The 22,328-nt window shown below is 45.4% G+C and overlaps 1 protein-coding gene and 1 long non-coding RNA gene across 4 annotated transcripts; both read left to right on the forward strand.

Annotated features, from left to right (window-relative positions):
* Positions 1-1,405: 1,405 nt before the first annotated feature.
* On the forward strand, positions 1,406-14,173 carry cd34 (CD34 molecule). 2 transcript variants are annotated; one of them, XM_057041177.1, is made up of 8 exons: positions 1,406-1,658; positions 9,632-9,697; positions 9,810-10,018; positions 10,097-10,174; positions 11,505-11,616; positions 11,695-11,747; positions 11,893-12,027; positions 12,394-14,173. In XM_057041177.1, exons 1-8 carry the CDS (start codon positions 1,577-1,579, stop codon positions 12,583-12,585), a joined length of 927 nt encoding a protein of 308 aa, XP_056897157.1. In that variant the 5' UTR covers positions 1,406-1,576; the 3' UTR covers positions 12,586-14,173. The 2 variants fall into 2 exon arrangements, with proteins under 2 accessions (XP_056897157.1, XP_056897158.1); XM_057041178.1 differs by having other exon boundaries at positions 9,813-10,018.
* A 1,454-nt stretch (positions 14,174-15,627) lies between these two features.
* On the forward strand, positions 15,628-16,935 carry LOC130530200 (uncharacterized). 2 transcript variants are annotated; one of them, XR_008951767.1, is made up of 3 exons: positions 15,628-15,643; positions 15,969-16,169; positions 16,452-16,935. It is a non-coding gene; the product is annotated as an uncharacterized LOC130530200 (long non-coding RNA). The 2 variants fall into 2 exon arrangements; XR_008951766.1 differs by lacking the exon at positions 15,628-15,643 and having other exon boundaries at positions 15,661-16,169.
* The last annotated feature ends 5,393 nt before the right edge of the window (positions 16,936-22,328 follow it).

The following is a 22,328-nucleotide window of genomic DNA, read 5'->3' on the forward strand; positions in this document are numbered from 1 at the left end:
GCTCCCATTCACTGATTTTCAGTTTTCACTGTTGTGTACAGGAAACCCAGCCTGAGTATCCAGTCTATGATAATGTGAGCGGAGGGGATAATGTGGGCAGAGACACAGATGAAGGACAACCGGGTCCCTGCAGAGGTCAAACAGCAACCATTCAGATAGAAGATTCTTAAAATATTCAGACACTGGTCCAGGAAGCTAAAATTCTTTGTTTTTACGCTTGTTGTCCCATGTGACAGTCTCATGTTCTGCTCCTTTTTTCCCTCTCTTTATCCTATTTTTCCCAAAACACCAACGTCTTCCAAAAACCCCAAACGTGGTCTCCGAGGGTCATGGTCACTGACATCATGTGCCAGTTCTCGTGACGGCGCACCGGCGGCCCTCCTCGCTACACAGAGACCCTTTGTGCTTTTCAACTAATAGATAAGACAGGGAGGGTGAAGGAGAAGACGGATGGCGTGGATGCAATTCCCTGAAAAGGCATCTCGCAGTTGTAAACAGCCACGTGGTTCGTGTTGAAATAAGAGTGAAGCGGACAATAAGAGCAAAGATTTAAACACAACTTACACTATAATTCAAGTTTACAGGATTCATCCCCGTCTATAAATCTCCCGACCAAACAGATGAAGATCTTAAAAAGAGCCTGTGATGTAAAGCTGATCTGGTTTATCCAGTTCCTGATGTAAAGAAACACGAGAGAGCAGATCAGGTCCAGAGCAGCGTTTGAGTGAGCGAGTGCAGATGTTATGTGCATAACTGTAATAACAGAGAGCGGAGTGGTTTCTGTAGCGTATCGGCTGATGGGCAGGAGTGCAGCCATGTGTTGGCTCAACATAACAGCTCATGGTCGCACTGTCTGAGAGGCAGGTCTCCAGATGGTCCTCACAGCTCACAGGCCCCGAGGTGGGACCTCAGTGCTTCCAGATGTGGTCATTCCACAACACGGGAACAGTCACATCTTGGCGTGTTCTGTGTTATTTGGTTTACTTTTTACATGCAATGATTTGAAAAACATCTGCACGTTTCCATTTCTACCGTATTTGCCACTGTAAACAGGTGTTTTGATGCCATTATCCTGCATTCCTGTCGAATCAGGAGTCACATCAGACACGTCGCTGTGATGTGTGGCGTTCGCTGAAACGTGTTTTGGTCTGAGATCTCCCAAAAACAACTATAGAGCTACCGAACATCTCCCATGTTTCAGGAACCGTCAAACCACAAGCTCACAAGCCTGCAGTGAAGGTAAAGCTGAAGAGGATGTCGGGGTTTTAACCGCTAACGTTCTGGTGCTGGTTGTACATGTGCACATTCGGGGGAGGTGGGGGTTGCACTGAGGAACAGGAGGCAGCTAGAAGAGGGAAAGGGTGTGGAAAGTAGAGAGAAAGAGAGGGGCAGACGGGGAGGGAGAGAGACGCCAAAGGAGTGCAGTCCTATAAAGAGCAACAGAACACAAGCCAGGCTCTATCCCGCGCGTCTGTCCCGCTCGCGTCGACCTCACAGGAAACTCCCCGCTCCCCCGGCCCTCACACACACTCATTATCACTCACAGTCCCGCCAGTTTGCTGAATCCGAGCAGAGGATGGCTGCGCCCATGTGGAGAATGAATGGAGTCTGGAAGAGGATGGCTGGAGTTGTGCTGCTCTGCACTCTTCTCCTCTGCAGTGAGTACTAATTACGCTTTTTACCGCTTTAATAAGGCCCCTATTCACACCCATATGCCTCTACATGTGGGGGGAAATAACTTTTAGTCCCTTTCTTTGTTTCTCTCCAAGCAAGAAACAAAAGTAAATTTAGCCAGAAAGTTTAAACATACATTTTTTTAGTGGTTTTCACTGGATCTTCTACAATATTTGTGGGTTCTCTTTGATGTTTGCCACCATGAGGTTACAAGCAAAGACAAAGACAAAGCCGGGACGGCTGTAGGCTCAAGGAAGTCCAGCAATCAAACGATGCAGTTGTAACTATACTCCTCACCTCAGCTAAATTTGTTTGGCTTTGTGGAACAGAAGGAAAACTTTTCTAAAATATCTAAAATCTGAAAAAAGAGTAATATAACCTGACTGGGGCAGTGTAGCGTGCATGTGTACATCTGTGCTGGATTCTAATTGCAGGGTTATGGATGGAGTTCTGTTGGGTGGTGAATTTGGGAAGAATAGAGGGGAGGATCCAAGTGAAAGTAACTGAGTTTCTATTACCAGTAAAAGCGACGAGGCCATGGATCAACTAGAGCTACGCTGACCATAGATTTAAGTTACTGGTAGAAGCTCCTGATGTCCACTTTATGCACGTCGCCCAGGTTCCGTCTCAGTTCTGTTGAGCCCGCCTGGTTCTGGCCCCGCAGGCCTGCCACACTGCGAATGCTTGAATCCAGCTGCCGCTGTGGTGTGAATTTGCAGAGGCGTGGTAACATGTGGCTCACCCACCCCCCACCCCCCCAAAAAAAGAGAAAACAGCCCACCAAAAACACACAAAATGGGGAGGCTCTCAATCAAAAGTGCCCAAAGGTTCATTTGACCCTGAGAGTTCTGAGGTTCGGTGTCTAATCAGCTGCCTTCGGCTGCAGCTATTTCAGATATTGTTGGAATGGTTTTACAGTGAAGTCACAGGAGGTGTTCTGTATCCTGGACTCTATCCTTGTCAGATGGTTGACCTCGTGACGTCAACGCCAACTATTCTGTATTTCACACCCCATTACAGCTGTCAGATATTCCTTTGTAGGGTCATTTCCTACTGATGCATTGCTGCTTCGCTCTTGTGGCGTTTGCTGGTCCCGGGTCGGAGCGGAATCATTGTGTGTTGATTTAATCAGTTCTGCATCATGTGGTGTTGATAAAGTCGTGAATAGCTGTGGGTCCGCTCTAACTCTCACATATCTGAGCTGTAGTAAACTAATGAAAACAAAAACACCTCCACGAATTTGGAAACTGGGATGGTGCTGCAGGTAAGATCATCGTGCAAAACCAATAAATATTGAACAGCGTTATTGGTTCCAAGTACTCAGTACAGAGTTTCCATGTGTAGATAAGAGAGCATTGCATGCAGCCCTGTCTGCAGACAGCCTCTGCCAGTCTGTTCCCTCTTCTTATGGCCTCTCAGTCATCCGATTCCAGCATGCGAGCATGCGAGTATGCAGCGCAGCGAACTCTGAAATGCTGGATGATGTCATTTTAATGCCTCTTGCAGCATGCTGTAAGAGTTTGGGGGAATTCTGGGGGTTTAACTGGGCTCTGGAATGGAGGAAAGGCCTCCTTCCGTGCCAGCTCAAGCGACTGTTTCTGTTGCCCCTCAGCGGTCAAAGCCCCAGGCAGAGCTGAATGAGCTGTGACAACTGCAGAACACACCACATCTGAAAGCCATTAGCTCATGCTTAGGAGCCGCTCAACGTAAGACGTGCTTCTTATTCCCATATACTGCTATATTACAGCACAAACTGCAGCATGATGAAAACAAGCAGGCCGCAGATTCCAGCTTGTTTGATGGACACACGTCTCCCAGTGAAGCATTCAGACCACCAAGAAGAACAAAGGTGCAGAAATGAGGAGAAAGCTTAAAGAACAATAACATACCAGTCTGATGTACTAAATTATAGACCAATATACTGGACCAATATACTTTTTTTTGGGGGGGGGGGGGGGGTTGGCCAGGTTTAGGTTTGTCTGTGTGGAATTCAAACCAGGGTTGAACATGGAAGGGCAGGGCAGGACGTTAACCAGATGGACCACAGGTCACCGCTGAGGTCAATAAGGTGACTCCAAATGTGGACGGCACAAAAATACAGAATGTGGAAGACAAAGTTAAAGAAAAGAAAATGGCTTCAGAGTAGAAAACTGTGCAGCTTCTGTGTGCCAACACAAACACGGGCAGAATATTGCCACTGTCTGCCTCCGTCTGGCCCTCAGATATTGACCTGCATTCCTTCAGGTCCCAGTTGTGATGCTGAAGTTCTTACTCACGTCATCAGACTGACTGAGGGTGTATCTTTTATATAAGCTTTGGCAGATAGCGTGCTTATGTCAGACCTGGGCGTGCGTGTCCCCACTCGGCCCTAAATTACGAGCTACGTGAGCTCATATTAACATCACATGTTGAGACCTCACTGCTGTTGACTTCATTTGTGTGGCAAATGTGTAAAAAAGCAGCGCTTGTTGTGCTCTAACAAGCGCTGCCCTCCATCGACGTCCCGTCTGTCACAGCTAATCTCCCCCTTAGCAACTTCCTCTTTCTTAATCAGCTTCATTTAAACACAACTCTTTACTAAGAAAAACATATTAATCACAAGAAAACAAAGTCAGTAAATGATCCCGGAGGTGGAGTTAGCTTAAAGAAATAGATCATCTACCAACAATATTTACTTAGCGAAATGCTCTTAATGGAAGCCAGACGCCGTGACAGCATTCAAATCTTCCCTTTCAAATTACCGCTGTTCTGGTGAGCTTATTGTTGCTGGTTCCCCTGGCACCCTGCTGCAATTTTACAGCTGTTGATTTTAACCAACAGAACGCGAGAGGGGGGAAGAGGCCTCTCCTCTCTTCTTTTTCATTTACCTTCATTTTCAACAACAGAAGAGGTTGGTGGCCCGAGCAGCAGCGAGGCCGAGCGTGTTTAGACAGCACCGCTCGGATCAAAACCACCCTCTAAATCCTGGAACTATCATGTGATCTTCCTTAAACTTTATCTACATGCATCAATGCAAAGTGGAGCCATGAGACAGCAACTGGTGCTGGAGTCACTGGAGGGTTTTTGCAGACTTTATGGATGAGAATACTGTTAACTGAGAGAGGTAAATACTTAATGAGCCTCAAATGAGGCCAGAGCCACCGGCCCTGGGATTTAATGCATCTTGTGGAAACCCTGCTACCTAAAATCCCTCTTTTCCCAACTTTCAGTTTCCTGAAATATCCTTATTTTATTTAGTTCTCGATCTTCTCCTCCTCGCTAGCTCCTGCCTCAGCCATGTCCAAGCCAGATGAAGGTTACAGGTTTAAAAAAATCTTTTTACAACTTCTGCCCACACGGTTCATGTAAAAACAGCAGCTGGAATCAGTCCATGTACATCTGTTGTTACAACCCAGCGCTGCTTCCACCTCACAGGAGAGCAGATAGCTGCCGTGGCCTCCAAAAGCAGCTGCTGCTTCCAATCCACCAGAAGAACGGACGGACTGTTTTGGAAACACGGGTTTAAAGTTTCACTGACCCGCTGAAAGTATTTGAACAAGTAACTTAGATGTTGAACAAAAGCAAAAGCGGTTTTAGCGTTCCGTTCGTGACGCGTGTCTGTCTGTCCTGTCTTTCTTGTTGCCTCCCTCAGTCCAGACACATTAAATGGACCCTAAATTGTCCCTTGGAGTGAGTGTGTGAGGAAATGGTTTGTGCCCTGTAACTCGTCACCTTTCCAGAGTGTATTCCTCAACCTTGCCCAGTGCATGCTGGGATAGACTCAACATAAGCCTATCGTCATGATCATCGTGAACGTTTAAACAAGCCTTCTACTCAAAACAATAGAAAGTCACCAGAGAGTTCCCTTTGGTGGTCCTGCATCTGAAGGGTAAGTTCCCTTTATGCTGTTATCAGCATCTGAAGCCGCAATTTATGCTAACTGCCAGGGTGAGTTTATGTTACAGGTTAATTATATGCTGTGTCCTGTGACTGTTTGACCCCTCCACATCCTGAGTCTGTCACTAGTTGCAGAAACTAGGCAGAAATATGCCTCATTATTTTGCTCCCATCGCAGGAGCCCCAGGAGAAGGTTGGTATTGGTGCAATCTTACACCGGGAGGCTGGCGGCGTGCCTGCATCAGTGTGTGTTATATGTGGACCCCAGTGTTTAACCCCTCCACTTAGGAGGGGTCACTGCACACATTCCGACAGCGACATCCTGTCCTCAGATTTGCATGGATAAATTCCACAAACCTGTTATTAATTCCTCTCAGTTTTTTTAAGCTCTCTGGTGTTTGGTTTAAAAACACCAGGGTGTGGGCCCAGCAGAGAACATCTGCAGCAGTCAAAAATGGTTCCTATATCCAGGGCGCTGAGTGGCAGATTCAGGGAATCCTGCTATTGTCTCATCAGGTAGCTGCATCCAAATGAAGGAATTTGGATAAAATTATTTAGCGCTCACAAAAATTTGAGCTGAAGTGAACCCTTGTGATTGAACACAGAACGTTAAAACCTGTAAAGTTGGATTTGAAATGTCGTTTGCTGTTGGTATTTTTCTCTTTTAATTAATTGGACCCACTTACTGACAGAGAATACTGACGATCGTGTAGTACTAATACAATGGTAATAACCTGTGAGTGCTGTCAGGGTCACAGACTGCTGCTTCCACAGCTGAACACTGACTCAAATGGAAGTGCGCGTATCCTGGGTCTTACTTAAGAATGTTCTTGCATAATTGCGACCGAAAAATTGGAAGTAAATCGAAAGTGAGATTTCTTTTTCCATTTGGTGGTGTCCACTTTCCATGAGAGCATTTCTTCATCCCAGAATTGTCCCGGGGGCCAGTGAGGCTGGAGGAACTCCTGACTGAAACTACAGAGAATTTTATTTTCCCCCTAAACACAGGCTTCAGCATCTTCCGCTAACATCTGGAAGATGAGTAAAAGGAGGAGGAGGGCGTGTCGGTTTAACTGTTTTCTCTGTGGCCTGGGCCGGGTCAGTTGAACGTTCCCTGTGTAGAAGCCCAAACGTGTCCCTCATTATACACATGATGTCAGAACTCGGTGACAGGACATCACATATGCACGGAGGCAGAGAACGTGCAGCTGCAGCCCCGGCTCAAATTCTGACAGGAAGAGCAGAACGTGCGGAAAATGCAGCCATGGTAGTTGACACTTGTCAGGAATGAAATGTTCTCAAACTCAACAGTCCTGAAGGGTTTACACTGGCAGATGGACCTTGGCTTTCTAGTATGTTTGACAAAATTAAGAGGGATTATTTGAAACCATGTTTGGCACAGATGTTGCATGAAAACATTAAGAATATCCAATAAATAATATGCTCAAAGAAAAAATGTGAAGTAAAGGAGCCGAAAACTGAGAAAAGCACCAGTGTTTAGGCACATAAACCTACGCGCTTCACATTCCAGTCCATTCCTCAAACTGTAAAATATACATTGCTGGTTTCCTGTGTTCTTTGATGACGCAAAACCACATTTGCAGATGAAAAAGAGCCAAACCATCATAAAATCAATCATAGACGAAATTTTGTTTGTTTGTGATCACTGGCAACCACAAAATACACAGTTGTTGACTGAACTCTAGGGGTGAGGAAGGAAAGTAAACACAGGGTGCAGGAGGAATGTGAGAAGATGCTGAAAACAAGATGTGTGAGGAGGAACTACATCAGCGGACCAGGATCTGCACACACCCAGTGATGAGGTTCGCTTTGTCTTGTCTTAGATTGATGTGTGCGTCTGCATTCTCCAGCTGTTAGTGTCGTTTTGAGGGAGCTGCAAGGCTTTACCCCAGAGAGGGGAGGGAGAAATTGGTGTACAACAGCTTTCATGTTATTTCCTGACCTTCCTGACCTCTTCTCCTGTCCTTCTAACGGCTGTGGAAAAAAAATGAGTTGCAGCCAGACTCGAGGCTCCTTTATATCACCCTCCCATCGGCACCAGTTTCAACTCTCCAGTTGACTCCAGACGGGGTCGAGTGAAGGTGGGAAAGACAAACTTCTTCAGGTTCAACCGTTAACATCGCTCTCAGAAGCTGTTTCCTTTGGCTGAATTTGGATTTGCTTTGGTTTGAAGGGTGTGTTGGAGTCGGCGGGGGCTGATTTTCAGTGCTCGGTTGTCATTTGAAATCTTAATGTGAACATGTTATTCACTACAGTCATTTGGAAACCACTCAGCGGCCCTCCAGGTGATTAGTGTTCACCTGATGTTTAATCTGCTCAGGATTTAGTCACGGGGCTGTGATGTGCCGTGAAAGGAGAGCGCCACCAGCTGCTGCTGAAGGGCTTCTCAGCTGCATGGCAGCAGGAACATCTGTGGCTTCATCAATGTTCACGTGTAGAACTTGCAGGAACTCTGTTTGAGTAAGACATCATCCTTTCTTGTAACTACAGCAGAGAGAGCGTCTGGGAGCAGGAACAAGGCTGCAGCACCAGACCCTCTGGAGAGGCACCAGGGCTGTGCTTGTGGAGGACAACAGTTGCAAATGTTGCACATGGAGACATTCTCTCAGGTGTCTCCTCAGCCACACATGTGGAGCGAGATGAGTGTTAGAGTCTCATCTGGTCAGATGAGGCTGGTGGGAGTGAAACAGTCATACAACTAGCAAAGGCAACTTTGTGTCTTTCTTGTAGATGATATAGTTAAAAAGGAACCATTAATACAGTGATCCAATAGTGATGCTTTTTCCAGATTTTTAAAAGCATTCCATGGAGAATGTTTAGCCAAATGAACTCTTTATATCTGAGATATAAAATGTGCAGTGCACTAAATCAGTGGTATAAAGAATAAACATGATTGCTCTGTTAAACCTGGCAGTTCAAGCTGAAGGCAATTAGCTGAAGGCCATTAAAACAGTTAATGTTGCCATTTGTTCCCAATTAAACCAGCTAAAATGCCACTGATGATCAAATTTGGGCCCTGCTCAGCCGGTCGACGCCACTATTAAAGCAAAGAGGTCTAGTGCTGGACAAATTTGATCATTATGGTGGCTCGTTAGTTGGGGAAAAATAAAGTAACGGTAGCTTTTGTTTGGAAGCTCAGAGTCTGAAGCTCAGAGTCTGAAGCTCAGAGTCTGAAGTAAGTGTTTATTAGGCTGCAAACGCAAGACAAATCCAAATCACTTCATCTATGTAAACGTATGGTGGCTTTAAAACCACATGATCGCCCCGTTGTTTGAGTCAGATGTTTAACAGTTTGAGGAGAGGTTGGAAATAACCTGACGGGGGGGAACTGGGGGACACACAGTTGCTGATCCTATCTAACACATCTGTGTGGCTCTTATTGATGTGGATCAATGTGGATTTTGACTTCAAATAACAACTTAAAGAGAATGATTGATTTATTTACATTAAAAAAAAATCACCTTACTATATAGGATGTCCTTTGAACTTCTCCTTGATGACCAATATTTGAGGGGGTCTCTATTTAATACCAAGATTATAGTTTTTCCCCATTTTCCCCAGCAGACACATTTTTGGCCAGCAGGTCACGACCTTTTAACAACACTTTATTGGAGGGGGAAAAACAAATTAAACTGAGCTCCTGGCCTCATTCACATAAGCATTCCACTGAGTGTGTGTTTGGAGGAGATACCAAAGCCGAGCCATGCAATCTTCTGTTTCCTCCTCAAAGTCGTCTTCCTTCCTGTTGAATTCCTCCCCGAACGGTGCCCCTCGGGGACTTGGGTTTAAGCTAAGCTAAGCTACATCTGGGTGTAGGTAATGGGAAACACATTGATGGCCAAGAGATTTCAACACAAGACCTGTGTTGCAGGTTGCATTGGTGCAACAGAGGTGATGATGAAGGTGGAGAACAGTTTTGCTTTCACCCGACCCCGCCCAGCTCTGCTCATCCATCCTGATATGGACGATGAGCAGTGTTAATATGGCACAACGCCGCAGGCATCAGGTGGATCAAATGTCCCTCTCTGTTTGTTTCTCATCACACTCTCCTTCTGTACAGACGATGTGATGTGTCAGGATGATGCAGAAGCAAATATTACAGATGCACCAGCGACTGCAGGCTCTGGTAAGTGGAACAGTCAAAGCACTCACTATAACCCCCGTGAAAGTGGCGCTTTTGACATCGTTAAATGACAGATGAGGAAGTCAGGCAGGTCTTTGACTGCTGTCTCTGCCAGTAGTGCCGACAGATGCCCCCACCATGGCTATGTCTCTAGACGTCACCACCGCCCCCGCTGCAGGCTCCACCGTTGCTATCGACAGAACTTTGGTCGGTTCTACAGAGGTGTCGCTTGTAGCTTCGAAAATCCCGAATGTAGACGCCTCAGGGATGACTGCTGCCCCCAGCGTTGAAGAGACGGTGCCTGCAACAGCTGAGACCAACTCAGTGAGTATCTGTGTTCACGGTTCCTCTCTTCCGTTTCCATGTGTTGCACCTGTCTGACCTGACCTCCTGTCGTCACAGTTTAGCGTGAGCTGTGTTGAGCCGGATGAAGTCACAAAGACACTCCATATCTTGGTCGAGGTGACGACGGCTGATTGTGTGAGTGATTTTCATTCTTTCCTCCTGAGTTTTGTGAAGAGTTCGTTGATCTTTACTGTGGCACAAATGGAAACTTGTGGTGATGTGTCCCCTCATCTGGGGCCCTGCACCAGAGGACATTGCTCACTCCACGGAGAGGAAGCTCAGTGACGCATTTTAATGAGCCACAGTTGGAAATATGGTCCTGATAAAGGCAGATCTTTCCTCACACATTCCTTGAGTGTTGTAAATCTTCAGTCTGTGTTTTCTGGTTGGAGTCAAGTGAAGAGGAGGGGTTTCCTCTTTTGCTGTGGGGGCCTTTGAAGAAAAGATGAATATTTGGGCTGTGGAAAAGCATTCAGTTTCTATTCTCTCTCTCTCTCCATAACAATGAAATCATTTTTTTCCTTCTTAATGTTACAAATTCTAATCCCGAATCATGATAAACAGGTCTGAAACCGCGGGTCACGCTTCCCTCGGCCCGTGTGTTTCATTTCTGTTGTCATCCTCAGAACCGGAACCATCTGCAGAACTCATTTGCCTGACTCAGCCTGAAACTAAACATGGTTCTTGGTGCCAGTGGCCCCAGCCAAACGATGATTATTTCAAAATGCTTGTTGTGAGAGCTTTTTTCTCTACAGGCATAACATTAAAGGAATCTGAAGGATTCCGAATCTGGGGATTAAATGGAATGAGACAACAATGCACTGATGGAGGGGAAACTTGGCAAAAACATACTAATATGACAGGATAGAAAATAAAATGTATTGAATTGAGCTCCATAGGTGCAGAAGGTGAAGTAAACACGGGTCTGGAGGCTGTGATGGGTCATAAGTGAGAGACAGATGGAGATGAGAACATGTTCCACTGAAGTGAATTTTAGTTTCCACTTCAGCACATTCCCACCTCCCAGACCTGGGTGTTCCCGCAGAGCCCAGCTGTGGGCCCACTCCCAGCTCACTGAGGATCCAGGGCTTTGCTTCCTGGGATCTTCTGGGAATATCCAGAGGTGCCTGGATTGCATTATAAAAAATAAGGAGTTTTCAGTTGTGCAATGAGGTGACATCATAATTAAGGGTGAATTTGCGGGGAGAAAGAAGGTGTTCCCAGACACTTGTCTGTCCCGCTGAGTTGTATTTCCATTACCGACACAGAGGCTTACAGTTAGTGGTGGAAAACTGGAAGCACACATACAGAATATTTGGTCTTGTTGATCACTGAACCCATAATCCAAAGAAGACATAATGTCAACACAGTGGGAGGTTAAAAAAAAAGGTTCCATTTTTCAAGTTTTGATTTGCTCAATATTCTCTGAAAAGGCTCAAGAATTCATCCACACTTTCCCTCACAGGAAGAAACAAAGCAGATTATTGAAGATCACCCTTTTGTCTGGTGCAAGGAACGATCGTGTGACTTGAAACTGTATCAAAATGGCAAAATCCTGCACGCAGGCAGTGAAGAAGGTGGGTCGCACGTGAGGAATGCTGCTCTGGTGATTCAGTCACGTGCGCTAATATTCCTGCTATTCAATCTCCTTGCAGTTGAAGTCGTTACTCTGAAAAAGGCGTTTTACGATGGACCGCTGAAAGACAAGGTGAGAGATCTGCCAGTGTGTCCTGCTTCATGCCAACGGTGTTTTTTAATCCATTTCCTGTAAAGTACAGAGGCAGCTGGGGCCTCTTTTGCATGTACATCTATCTTCTGACCACAATCCTCCGCGCTTGTTTGTTTATTTCCAGCTGACGAGGTCCGGTTCATCATCGGATTCCTCCGTTTTTGTTGGCGTGCTGGTCTCCGGTCTGCTTGCGGCTGTTGCTCTCACCGTCGGCTACTGCAAATGCCAGCGCAGGTCTGAACCCAAAGGATTGAGGCTGGTAAGCTCATTTCTTTAAACGATGCACTATTTCACACGCTGAACTGTCGATTTCTATAAAAAATGCAATCTTTTACTTGCTTATTTTGCCAAATCGCTCATAATTCATCATTTCGTCATTTGGGGGAAAGGAATTAGGAATTTTGCAAATCAGTGATACATACTGTAAGTTAGTATCGTTTGTTGCACTTGGTACGATTGAATTTTTGTTACTGAAGCGGTTTTAATCGTTTTTGTTAAACCTGTCTCCCATATTTTAAAACGTGCAGATCTTTATGTTACTGTATTATTCCCACCGGTAGGGACCAACATATGCCAACTATTTGGTTTGTATGACGTCAGTTGCTCATTCAGATCATATTTACAGGCAGAAGAACCCTATCAGGTGGACCAAGAGAACCAGGGCAACACTCTTGTGTCCGTGGCGCCTCTCAACCCCCCACCAGAGACCCCGGAGAAGCCCAGTGTAAATGGAGAGTCCCCGGAGGCGGTCAAGACCGAGCCCACCCCTCCAACCAACGGCCACTCCACCACCAACACAGCAGACACAGAGATGTGAAATAGTCCACTAAGCTCTCCCTTCCTCCCTCCCTTCCTCCCTCCTTCCCTGCCTCCCTCAGTGACACATGCTCATCACACACACACATGTGCCCCTTTAAAGTCACCCCCCTCCTCTCTGAATCTTCCACAGGGTCCACAGCACAGTGGACATCAGGGACTAAAAATTCTCCTGCATCTTTCCTCCTGCTGTCACAGCCCCCATTCCTCCTCATTTGGCTTTAAATACTGGTGTGAAGGACAGTGATGGATGACAGCAATGACAGAGACTCCGTCCCTGGGTTGTTGATGGCTATCGGGCTGGGAATGGGGGGCAGGAGGCGGCACAGTTCTGGGTGGGAAGTGAGAGTATTTCAGCATTAAACAGCTCTGGTTCCCATCATGACTGCAGTCTCTAGAGAAACAGCCATATGTTGACAACACGGAAGAGAGACTCTGCCTGCCGTCGGGGGGGTTATAGCCCCCACCCATCACTCTGCCTGTAAACTCCAAACGCATAAATCAAATCTGACATTGTAAAGCTACAGTGGACGAAGAAATCAGTTTACAAACTCCTCTTTTTGACTGGAGAAGTGTCAATCTGATCCTGATATGTTTGATTGAGTACTGATCAGCTGGTGTGTGTGGGTGTGGGTGTGTGTGTGTGTGTGTGCTTGTGTGTGTGTCTGCGTTAATATTCTGCGTTTGTATGTTAACACATGCATCTGTACTGTGCATGGACTGTAGAAAGGTTCAATGTGTTTGGCAGCAATCAGCCATCGTATTCTAATCACACGCCTAACGGGTGCCGGAGCCGCTGTAGCCGCCTCCTCCATCAGTGGTTGGAATGTAATGGCTGATTGTTGCACGTAGGCGCGGTCGATGGCGAGTGAGGAACTGAATTACCAGTGAACTGCGAGCGTGAATGTTGACATTAGCTTTGAAAAATGTACAATTTTACCAAATTAGCTGACAAACTGATGGCTCACCGAGCACCGACTGGTCTCCATGGTGATGGGGATGGTGTGTGATTGAAATTGTGATCACGCCATTGCCTTTGAAGAGGCGGAGCCGCGAGCTATTCAGAAATGTAAAACTGCAAACTGGTGAATTTTATCACAAAGCCAACAGGCCTCTTTTTTTATACAGTGGCTTCATATTTGCTGCTGAATTGAGATTAGATTTTTACACAGAGCTCAGCTCTCTGCACCCATTTACATCCGTGTTATTTTCTTTTGAATATGTAAGTACATGTATTTTTTACTATCGGTATGTTATTGAGCAGTATGTATAGTGTGTTGTTTGTACTTTCTAGTGTCCATATCTATGCTTCCTGTGTGTATTCACCGTGCCAGAGACCACTTTCACTTTTTATTGGAATTATGCTCCACAAATTGTGATCAACATCACGCAATTTCTAAAACAGCTTTAACTCTTAGGAATAAAAGCATCAGGTGCCTCGAATGCAGATTTGTTTTTGGAAAAAGCTTCTTCTTTTTTTTTAAACGATTGAGAACAGCAACAGATACAACGTGAATGTCGTTTTACTTCTAATTTTCAAATTGGATCCATCACAGGAAAACAAATAAAGTTTTTTTTTTTAAAGTGAACTGACGTGTCCTCAGTCTTGTTTTATTGAGGGTGTGGAGCTGCAGAAACACGAGCACATTAATGTACATGTGTGCTGCGGCGCCACAAGCTGAAGGTAAATCTCTGGCAGCCCATAAGGCCCTGCAGCTGGTTCCTATAAGTCGTAGTAATGACATCACTTCGCACTGTTGTGTCTCTCACGGTTTGGGTGGGGCAGCAAAAATATCCACCAGCTGTCTTAAGTAAATGGCAAAGGTTCATGCGGAGCGTGTGAGGCAGGAGCTCGCCATCACATTCCCGTGCATATGTTTGATGCTGATTCTCTCGCCATCCACCGCATGTGACCGTTTCATCCGTTCACGCCCATCCCTCCTCACAAGATCAGCTCCCATGGGAATTCCATCTCACATAATCATAAGATACTGAGTTAAATCTGTATGTGAAGCTGTGCCAGTGCCAATTTAAAACATGTAAATCCCGGCGGACGTGCACGTATACCTCCTCTGTTATTTACAACCTATTGACACGAGGGTGCGGGTCATGAGGTGAACATTTGCCGGTGGCGGCTGTTCCTTCTGTCAAACCTAAAGGGATGGGTCGCCAAAATATCCCACATAAAATACACACTCTGATTACTGCGGTTAAAATAATTGCTGTTTCACCAGAGAGATGTTCACTGTTAATAAATATACGGACAGTTAAGGGACAAAAAAATAAATCTCAACTGGAGGTTATGTGCCCCCAGTTTCTGTTAAAACCCATGTAAGCAGAAGAAGAGTTTGAAGGAGCTCTTACATTTCCCACACACTGGTGGAAAAAAAGTCACTCCAAAATGTTCATTTACGTGTTTTTCTTCGGTGTCACTCACACATGTCCGTTAGCTCCGGGCTGCACTCTGCCCATCTCTCATCCCTCCAGATCCTCACTTTCTCCACCCCTGTAGTCACACAGCCAAAAGCCGTGTATGTGCAGGGGAATCTGGGGCCGAGCACAGAACTCAGCTGGCTGTTTTTATTGTGGGCCGACGCTCCCACCAGTGTGGCTGCAGCTGCCAAATACGTCATGTTTTTCTGCTCTGTGCCAAAGCGCGCCTCTTCAGAGCTCATTGATAGTAAGATAATATTGGGCGGAATGGAAGGGTGGGGGCTAAAGCACACAAGGGACCATGCAGGACCCTGGGGTCAGAAGGTGTGCTCTGTGGGGTGTGTCTACGATGATAAGTAAATGTCTTCACATTAAGTTACAGGTTCATGAAAAGGTTAGCGTAACGCAAGACTGTGGATTTAACGAGTTCAGCCATTGTTTGACGTGTGTGACAAAGAACCTGCTTGAAATATAGTAGTTGAAAGTAACAAAAACACCCCTAGTTCTCATTTAAATTTAAGAAAAACAAGGAATAGTGTTCAGCAGCTCCAGCTCTTTAGTGTCATTTACAAAGTGGATACTGGAGAAGTTCTGCCAGAATGACCTCGAACAAGATCCATCTCAATGTAAGATCACTTACATAAACCTTACAAACTTAGTGTAGCACTGAAAAACAAACAATAACCTTTTCCATGTGGTATTTGTCCATTAATGGGAATCAAACGCACGTTTACACACGTCAACTTTCCGTCTATCAAATCAATCTGGCCTCTAGGTGGCAGCAGAGACGAGCAAACTAGCAAACTACAATTAACTCATTTCTTTATTCGGCAATTCTAATCTTTGGTTTTAATCTGCCTCTGAAATGCCCACAAGCTTTCAACACCAGTATTAAATGTTGAATCATTGCTTTCACTTATATATTGCGCGTCTTTGCGGATGGAAACAAAGATGGCGGCCTGGACGGAATCCTGTGGTCATATGGGAAACACGCCAGGACGTTCCCGGGATGCAGCAAGTGGAAATACGGCTAGAAGATGGATGGATGGACGACATAACAATGTTCAAACGGGGTTTTAAAGAGCTGCCGATGGAATATTCCCCTAACTAGCAGGCTAACTAGAAGAAGCTTTGAGGATGTGATAGCTGCAGGTGAGTTCCGCTAACATGCTAACGGTAGCGCATTTACCCAACAGGTGCGACCTTAATCACCACCTAATATGTTGGCTGGTTTTTAATTTTCTTCTTTTTGTTCCATCTTCTTAAGTTCTTTCTGTTTTTCGTGCTTAACACTGGTGCGCTGGCGAAAATGTCAAGTAATAAGGTTCAATAGGACGATGAATCTTCAGATATTTCTCTTGTGGAAGACGAATTCTAACCCCATTAACTTCCGAAAATAAATGCAAATGTTACTAAATACTTGTTTAACTGCAGCAATTGAAGATTATCTGGCTACATGCAGATGAAGTTCAGTCACATTTGTCAGCATTGCTGTGGAAAAGATGAAGCAACACATCTGTGGACACAGTTTAATCCAAAATGTGGGTCCAGAACAGAAATGGACATGCAGAACTTTGTCAGACATCTGTGGTCCAACTGGACATCCAGCTACCGCCAGGGGACATTGAGAGCCGGTGGAGGAGAGGACACATCAGAGAGCTCAGTGTTACTGTAACTGACAGCTGCACGGCAAACTGTACATGTTTAAGAAAGGAAGTATTCATTCATCCAGGGAAATGGACTTTTGTTCTCAAAGCTGGGATCCACTTTAAGGGAGGAGCAGGACTGTTGGACAAACACCCCGCTGGCTTATGCGCTCGCACGAGGGAGTGACGGTGATCGCTCTTCAGTGGATTCTTCTCTCCTGACACCTCAGACTTGTATTACCGTTTTAAAAATAAAAATCAATCACCCCAAACTGAGTGTGGTGTTGATTAACTACCAGTTCAGTCTGCAGTCGGTCCCATGGGGCTGTGTTTTAGTCTGGAAGGCATTGTCTGTCTTTTCCTGTGATGTAACCGTCCACACATCATTATCCTGTTGTTAAAACAAATGTACCAAAGTCTTTAAGGAATTTTTAATGAATCTTATTGACTCGATACCACGCACATAAGGTGGCATATTGTTTTGCGGCCATATGCAGTTAAATTTGATTTGAAATTGCAGTATTACCACTGACTGTTTATCTCTGAAATATGTCATTCCACAACTTGCAGCTCATCCAAGAGTCCACACATAACAGAAGGATGCTGAAGACTGTCTAAATCTGACAGCTTATCTTAGTTTAGGTTGCCCCCTGCTGTTGCCTCACAGGCAAACCCTGGGCAGACAGGGTGCTGTTTAAATCCACATAGAAACAGTTTAGTTTCCTGAGACTTTTTTCTAATTTACAAAAAACATTTCCCACTGTTCTAAAAAGTCACATTGAAAGCTGATCATTTGTAGAGTTATGCTATTTTTTCGTCCGTTAAATGTGTTGCCCCCAATTGTGTAGGAATATACCTCCTGCTCCCTATAATCCCGTTAACAAGGTCATGTCTTTCATCCTTTTTGTTCCTTAGGACATAAAGGACATAAATATATAGGGCTATATTCCTGCCCCCCGGTTGGTAAGCAACATACATGCTCCTTTTTTTTTTTTTTAAACCCAACCTTGGAATTGCCATCTCTTGTCAGTTTTTTGATTACTTAGATACTTGACCAGTAAAAACATATGTGCGTGTTTCTGTTTCTCATTAACAGAAACATTTACACAGAGTTATTAGGGAGCTGTGCCTTTTGTATTTTTTGTTTCCACCCTTGTGCTTAACAAGAAATCATTAACAAGAAGCAAAATAAATTAGAATAAATTAAGATACAATAAAATAACACAGCACAATGAATTAAGTGCCTTATTGAAAGCAGTCGGATACATGTAAATATTTGCATCGTTGTGTCCTACGAATCGGAACTTAAAACCAAAGCGGAAGTGCCTGGGGGTGAACGCTCTCGCGTTGTTGAACTCTTTGGTCAGCTCAGCTTCCGCTATGCGCCTGTTTGTAAACACGCGTCAGAAGCACGTGATCGGCTCGACGCCCTTGGGAGCGGCGTCCAATCGGGGAACGGGGGTGTGTTTCGGTGGGCGTGGTTTGATTGTGTTGCTGTGAAAATGTCGATGTTCAAGGGTCTTCATCAGCGCCGCGGACCACCTTGGACTTGGTGAAACTGAAGGTTGAGAGGCGGCGACGGAGTAGCAAGTGGACCAGAACCGGACGTGTTGCGAAAGCAGCGCTGATGGTAAGTCACCGCCTTCCAGAGAGAGCATTTTTAACCTACGCTGTCAGTGTTAGCGCCTTATATGTTAGATTAAAGTGTGTTTATTGTTTTTATAGCGATTTTGTTTCTTATTAATGTTTGCTATTTTGCTTCTCCCATTGAGTTCTAGATTGTTCCAAACTTGTTTTTTAAGGCCAAGAGAAATTAACTTAGGCTGATGATTTGATTGGTGCGACCCGGAAATTAGTAATATATTTCAGCTGTTTCCTTTAAAAGATGTGCGTGTGCGCATTTGGTTCCCACTGTCATTGGGAGGAAGAGGGGAAGGGTGGGATGGAGATGCGTGCTGCAGGAGGATGTTGCGCACTTGAATTTACCTATGGAGTTGACTAATCCGTGGGTATTGCGAAATCTCTTGAATTATGAACCAAATATTCAGAATATTTGTAAATGGGAGTATTCCTGGCAGCGTGCGTTTAATTTAAAGTTACAGAAAATGCGAGACCACTTTATTTACTGTGAGAACCTAACGAAGGTGGAATGTTGTTTTCGTCGTATTGTTATTATTATTGTTATTACTATTATGTTCGCGAATTTCCTTTATAAATGTTCTTGGCTTGTTCGGTGCCGTAAAGTATATTGTGCTCTGTTGTATTGTTTGTAGATACGCAGACTATAAAGTTTGTTATATTAAATCAGTCGTCACATAAAAATCTCTCCCGACGTTGCCTATGGTATGTAAGTATTATGTAAGATTTTTGAAAGTGTGTCTTGCGCTCAGTTAAACTGATTTGGCTCGTTTGTAACACAGATTGGTGTTCCTGGCCTGAGTTGTCGGTGCTATTCCCGCTCCTGTGCCAGCACCTTGACTCAGCTTCATCCATCCAGAGGTTTCTATGTCATGCGCACTTTTTATTCCTGATGTAAACAACCTCCACCGGCAGCGCGCTCCTCTGACGCTAGGTGGCGCCTTTCTGCAGAACACGGGCGCCACTCATGGAAAGGTGGGGTGTTGACATTTGAATGGGAAGTATTCCTCGTTGCGTTCGATCATTTTACATAATTGATGTTTTATTTTTTTGTTTTTTCGACTTTGACTCCTACAAACAAATTAGACCTGGAATTTTTGCAGGACCTGCTGCAGATCCAGCCACCTGAGCCGTGGGCAAAATGACAACTTGAGGAATGTTGAGTGGAAACTGGAAGCCAGGTAATAAAGATTTGTTTATGGCGCTACGGTTCTACAATGTTTTATTCAAATGAGCCTCGTTTATTTTCCCTAAATATGCAGATGTGTTCAGGAGCTACAATTTTTTTTTTTTTTCCCCTAATGCTGTTCAAAACAATATCAGTTGTACTAACTGGGCTTCTTTCCAGTGGAGGGATTAAGGTTTAGGAAGTGGAACAGGCACAGCTGATAGATGACATGGCTAAAATTAACACTGCCCACTGGATGAGGAGCACAAATAGCAGAGAGGAAGGCCGAGATCCGTGATGTGCCTTTAAACAAAAGCTGCTGTCACGACGCCGAGGCAGGGCTGCGGTGGGGCACGTAAATCTGGGCTGATTGAGCAGGACGGCATCGCTATAAACCTCTCCTTCACTTTAATCGAGAAAACCAAACATTTGGCCGTAAATGCCGTGATTCTGGTAAAGCAAATAAAAGGGAACACAATTATCAAGGTGGTCACCAGCCAGCATTCTGCTCAGAGAAAAGTCGCCCGATCCTCAGATCCTTTACAGCAGCTGGTCCTTTAGCTGATGCTCTGCTGTTAGCTGGGCTGGAGGGGGGGTCCGCGTCGCCTGCCCCTGCTTCAGATAAGGAAACGTGCAAAGCTACAAGTTCAACCATCAGTTACAGCGTTTAGATAAAACATCAGGATTCCCGTAAGGGGAAAAAAACGGCTAATCTTATAAATGTTTTGTGCTTCCGAGAGGCAGACGGAGCAGATAGGCTCAGTCAGCTTAAAGACAGGACACGGCCGTCTTCCTGCCTCCTGGATGTGGCTGGGGCCATCGAAGACAGAGGTCGGATCCCGTTTTCCATCATGGTGAGTGGAGCATAGTTGGGACGCCGCCACAGTCGATCTGGATTTCTGGAATCTTTCTCGGCCTCATCCCAAACACCTGGATCGCTGCCGTCGCCCACGCTTTGCCACGCAAGTTTGAGATTGAATGAAGCCGTTTTTGGTCTACTTTGTACCGTCTATCATCTCATCTTATCTCCTCAGTAACTTCATTTTCCGCCGCGGCAGTGAGGCGATGGCTGATCAAGGTAAGGGAGCCATCAGATAAAACTACAAAGACACAAAAATCCCAAAATAATCTCCGCTAATGTTTGACGGCACCGAAACAGATGATAAGAGCGCAGCCCTGTCTTTTTAAAGAAACCATATTTCATTCAAGGTCATTTTTACTTCTCTTTCACCTGTAGTTTTCCTATTTTAACCGTGTTGTGTTCCGTCCTGTAGGGACGCTGGATAAAGTCGGGGCCTTTGAGCGCGGAGGTGCAGTGGAAACATCGAAACAGGAAGTCCGTGACAGTGGTCAATCACCTCACACCGAATGCTTTCTTAACCCGTCTGGAGGTTAAAAGTAGCAACATTAAATGAGGAACACAAAGCAATCTGCGTCACAAATCACTATGGTAACCATAGTGAGATTTAGAAAAGAATTACGAACGCAACCAGCGGTGTTGTAAATATTCCCTCTTTTGCAGATTCTGACATTTGTGAAATTCCCACCGCACTGTATTAAAACAATCCAAATAACCGTCTGAGTGCTTATGCAACGGATGCGTAAGCTGGTGATGTTCCTTTAAAATCAGTGGGTTGTCAGGTGATCGAGGAGACTCGGGCAGCTCAGCCACACAGACGGAGGATCCAGAGTGCGTCTCTTGCAGAGAGCGCCAGAGACGAGGGCTGCCGAGAGGGAGAGAGCCCCAATTATTAGGGCAGAAGGGGGGGAAATGGGGACACGGCAACGTCACAGAGTGGGGGACAGGGAGCTCTGGTGGTAGGGTCCCTTTAACTGCACTCTGCTCATGCTCACTCGCCTTGTGTGGCAGCTAGCAAGTGTGTTTGCGGCTCCGCTTGATCCAGAAGTTGCGTCGTAGGGCCACAACAGTGGTGTAAAAGCACAGAGAATTAAGTGCTGCGTCACACCCAGCCAGAGGACGAGTGTGAGCATGTGCGCATGTGCACGGAGGAGAGAGTGTGTGTGAGTGTGTGCACGCAGTTCTGCTCTGCATCTGTGTATATGTGTTAGTTTGAAGTAGCAGTTTAATAGCAGTTTATGCTATTAAAGGATGGAAGTGTGTGTGTGTGTGTGTGTGTGTGTGTGTTTCAGGGGCAAGCAGAGAAGGGAGATACAGAGAGGGTGGGAGAGCAAGTCAGTGTGTGTGAGAGAGATCTTGGATTAGTTGCTACGTCACTTTTTCATGACGGGAGAAACAGAATCCGAGATAGCAGAAGCCCAGAGTCATCGAGTTCTCCTCCTGAGATCGACACATCGGCTTTCTCCTCCTCCTCTTCCTCTTCCTCCTTGGTAGTTTTGAGCTCTGCCTGTCGCTGCTATATATATGTGTGTGTGTGTGTGCGTTTGTATATACGTGTGTGTGCGTTGTGTAGGTCTGTGAGCTAATATTGGCAGCTTCAACATGGGCGCTGGAGAAGTGGCTCAGTTTCTCTTTGTCTTGTTGTGATCGCATAATAAAAGTAAGTGTGTGTGTGTGAGTGTGTGTGGATGGTGGGTGGCCAGATGTGCGTCAAACGAGTTAACAACAATAATAATCCAGGACGTTGTTCATATCACAGTAAGCTCAGTCGGGAATGTTTTTCCAAGGATTGTGGAAGTGTTCCAGCATGTTTTTTTTGTTTGTTTTTTTTTGCTGACGGCTGGAAAAATGTTCATATTTGTGCGAATGCATGAAAATGTTCTCGCCGTGCCACCGTCCGCTAAGCTCATCGCTTAAATCCACCTTTTCAGGGGAGGGAGTGCAGACGCATCCAGGTGGACGGATTAAGTTCCTGACGATATTCAGTAGTTCCAGGTGGG

This window comes from Takifugu flavidus, chromosome 8 (assembly GCF_003711565.1).
Source record: "Takifugu flavidus isolate HTHZ2018 chromosome 8, ASM371156v2, whole genome shotgun sequence".
Classification (NCBI taxonomy): domain Eukaryota; kingdom Metazoa; phylum Chordata; class Actinopteri; order Tetraodontiformes; family Tetraodontidae; genus Takifugu; species Takifugu flavidus.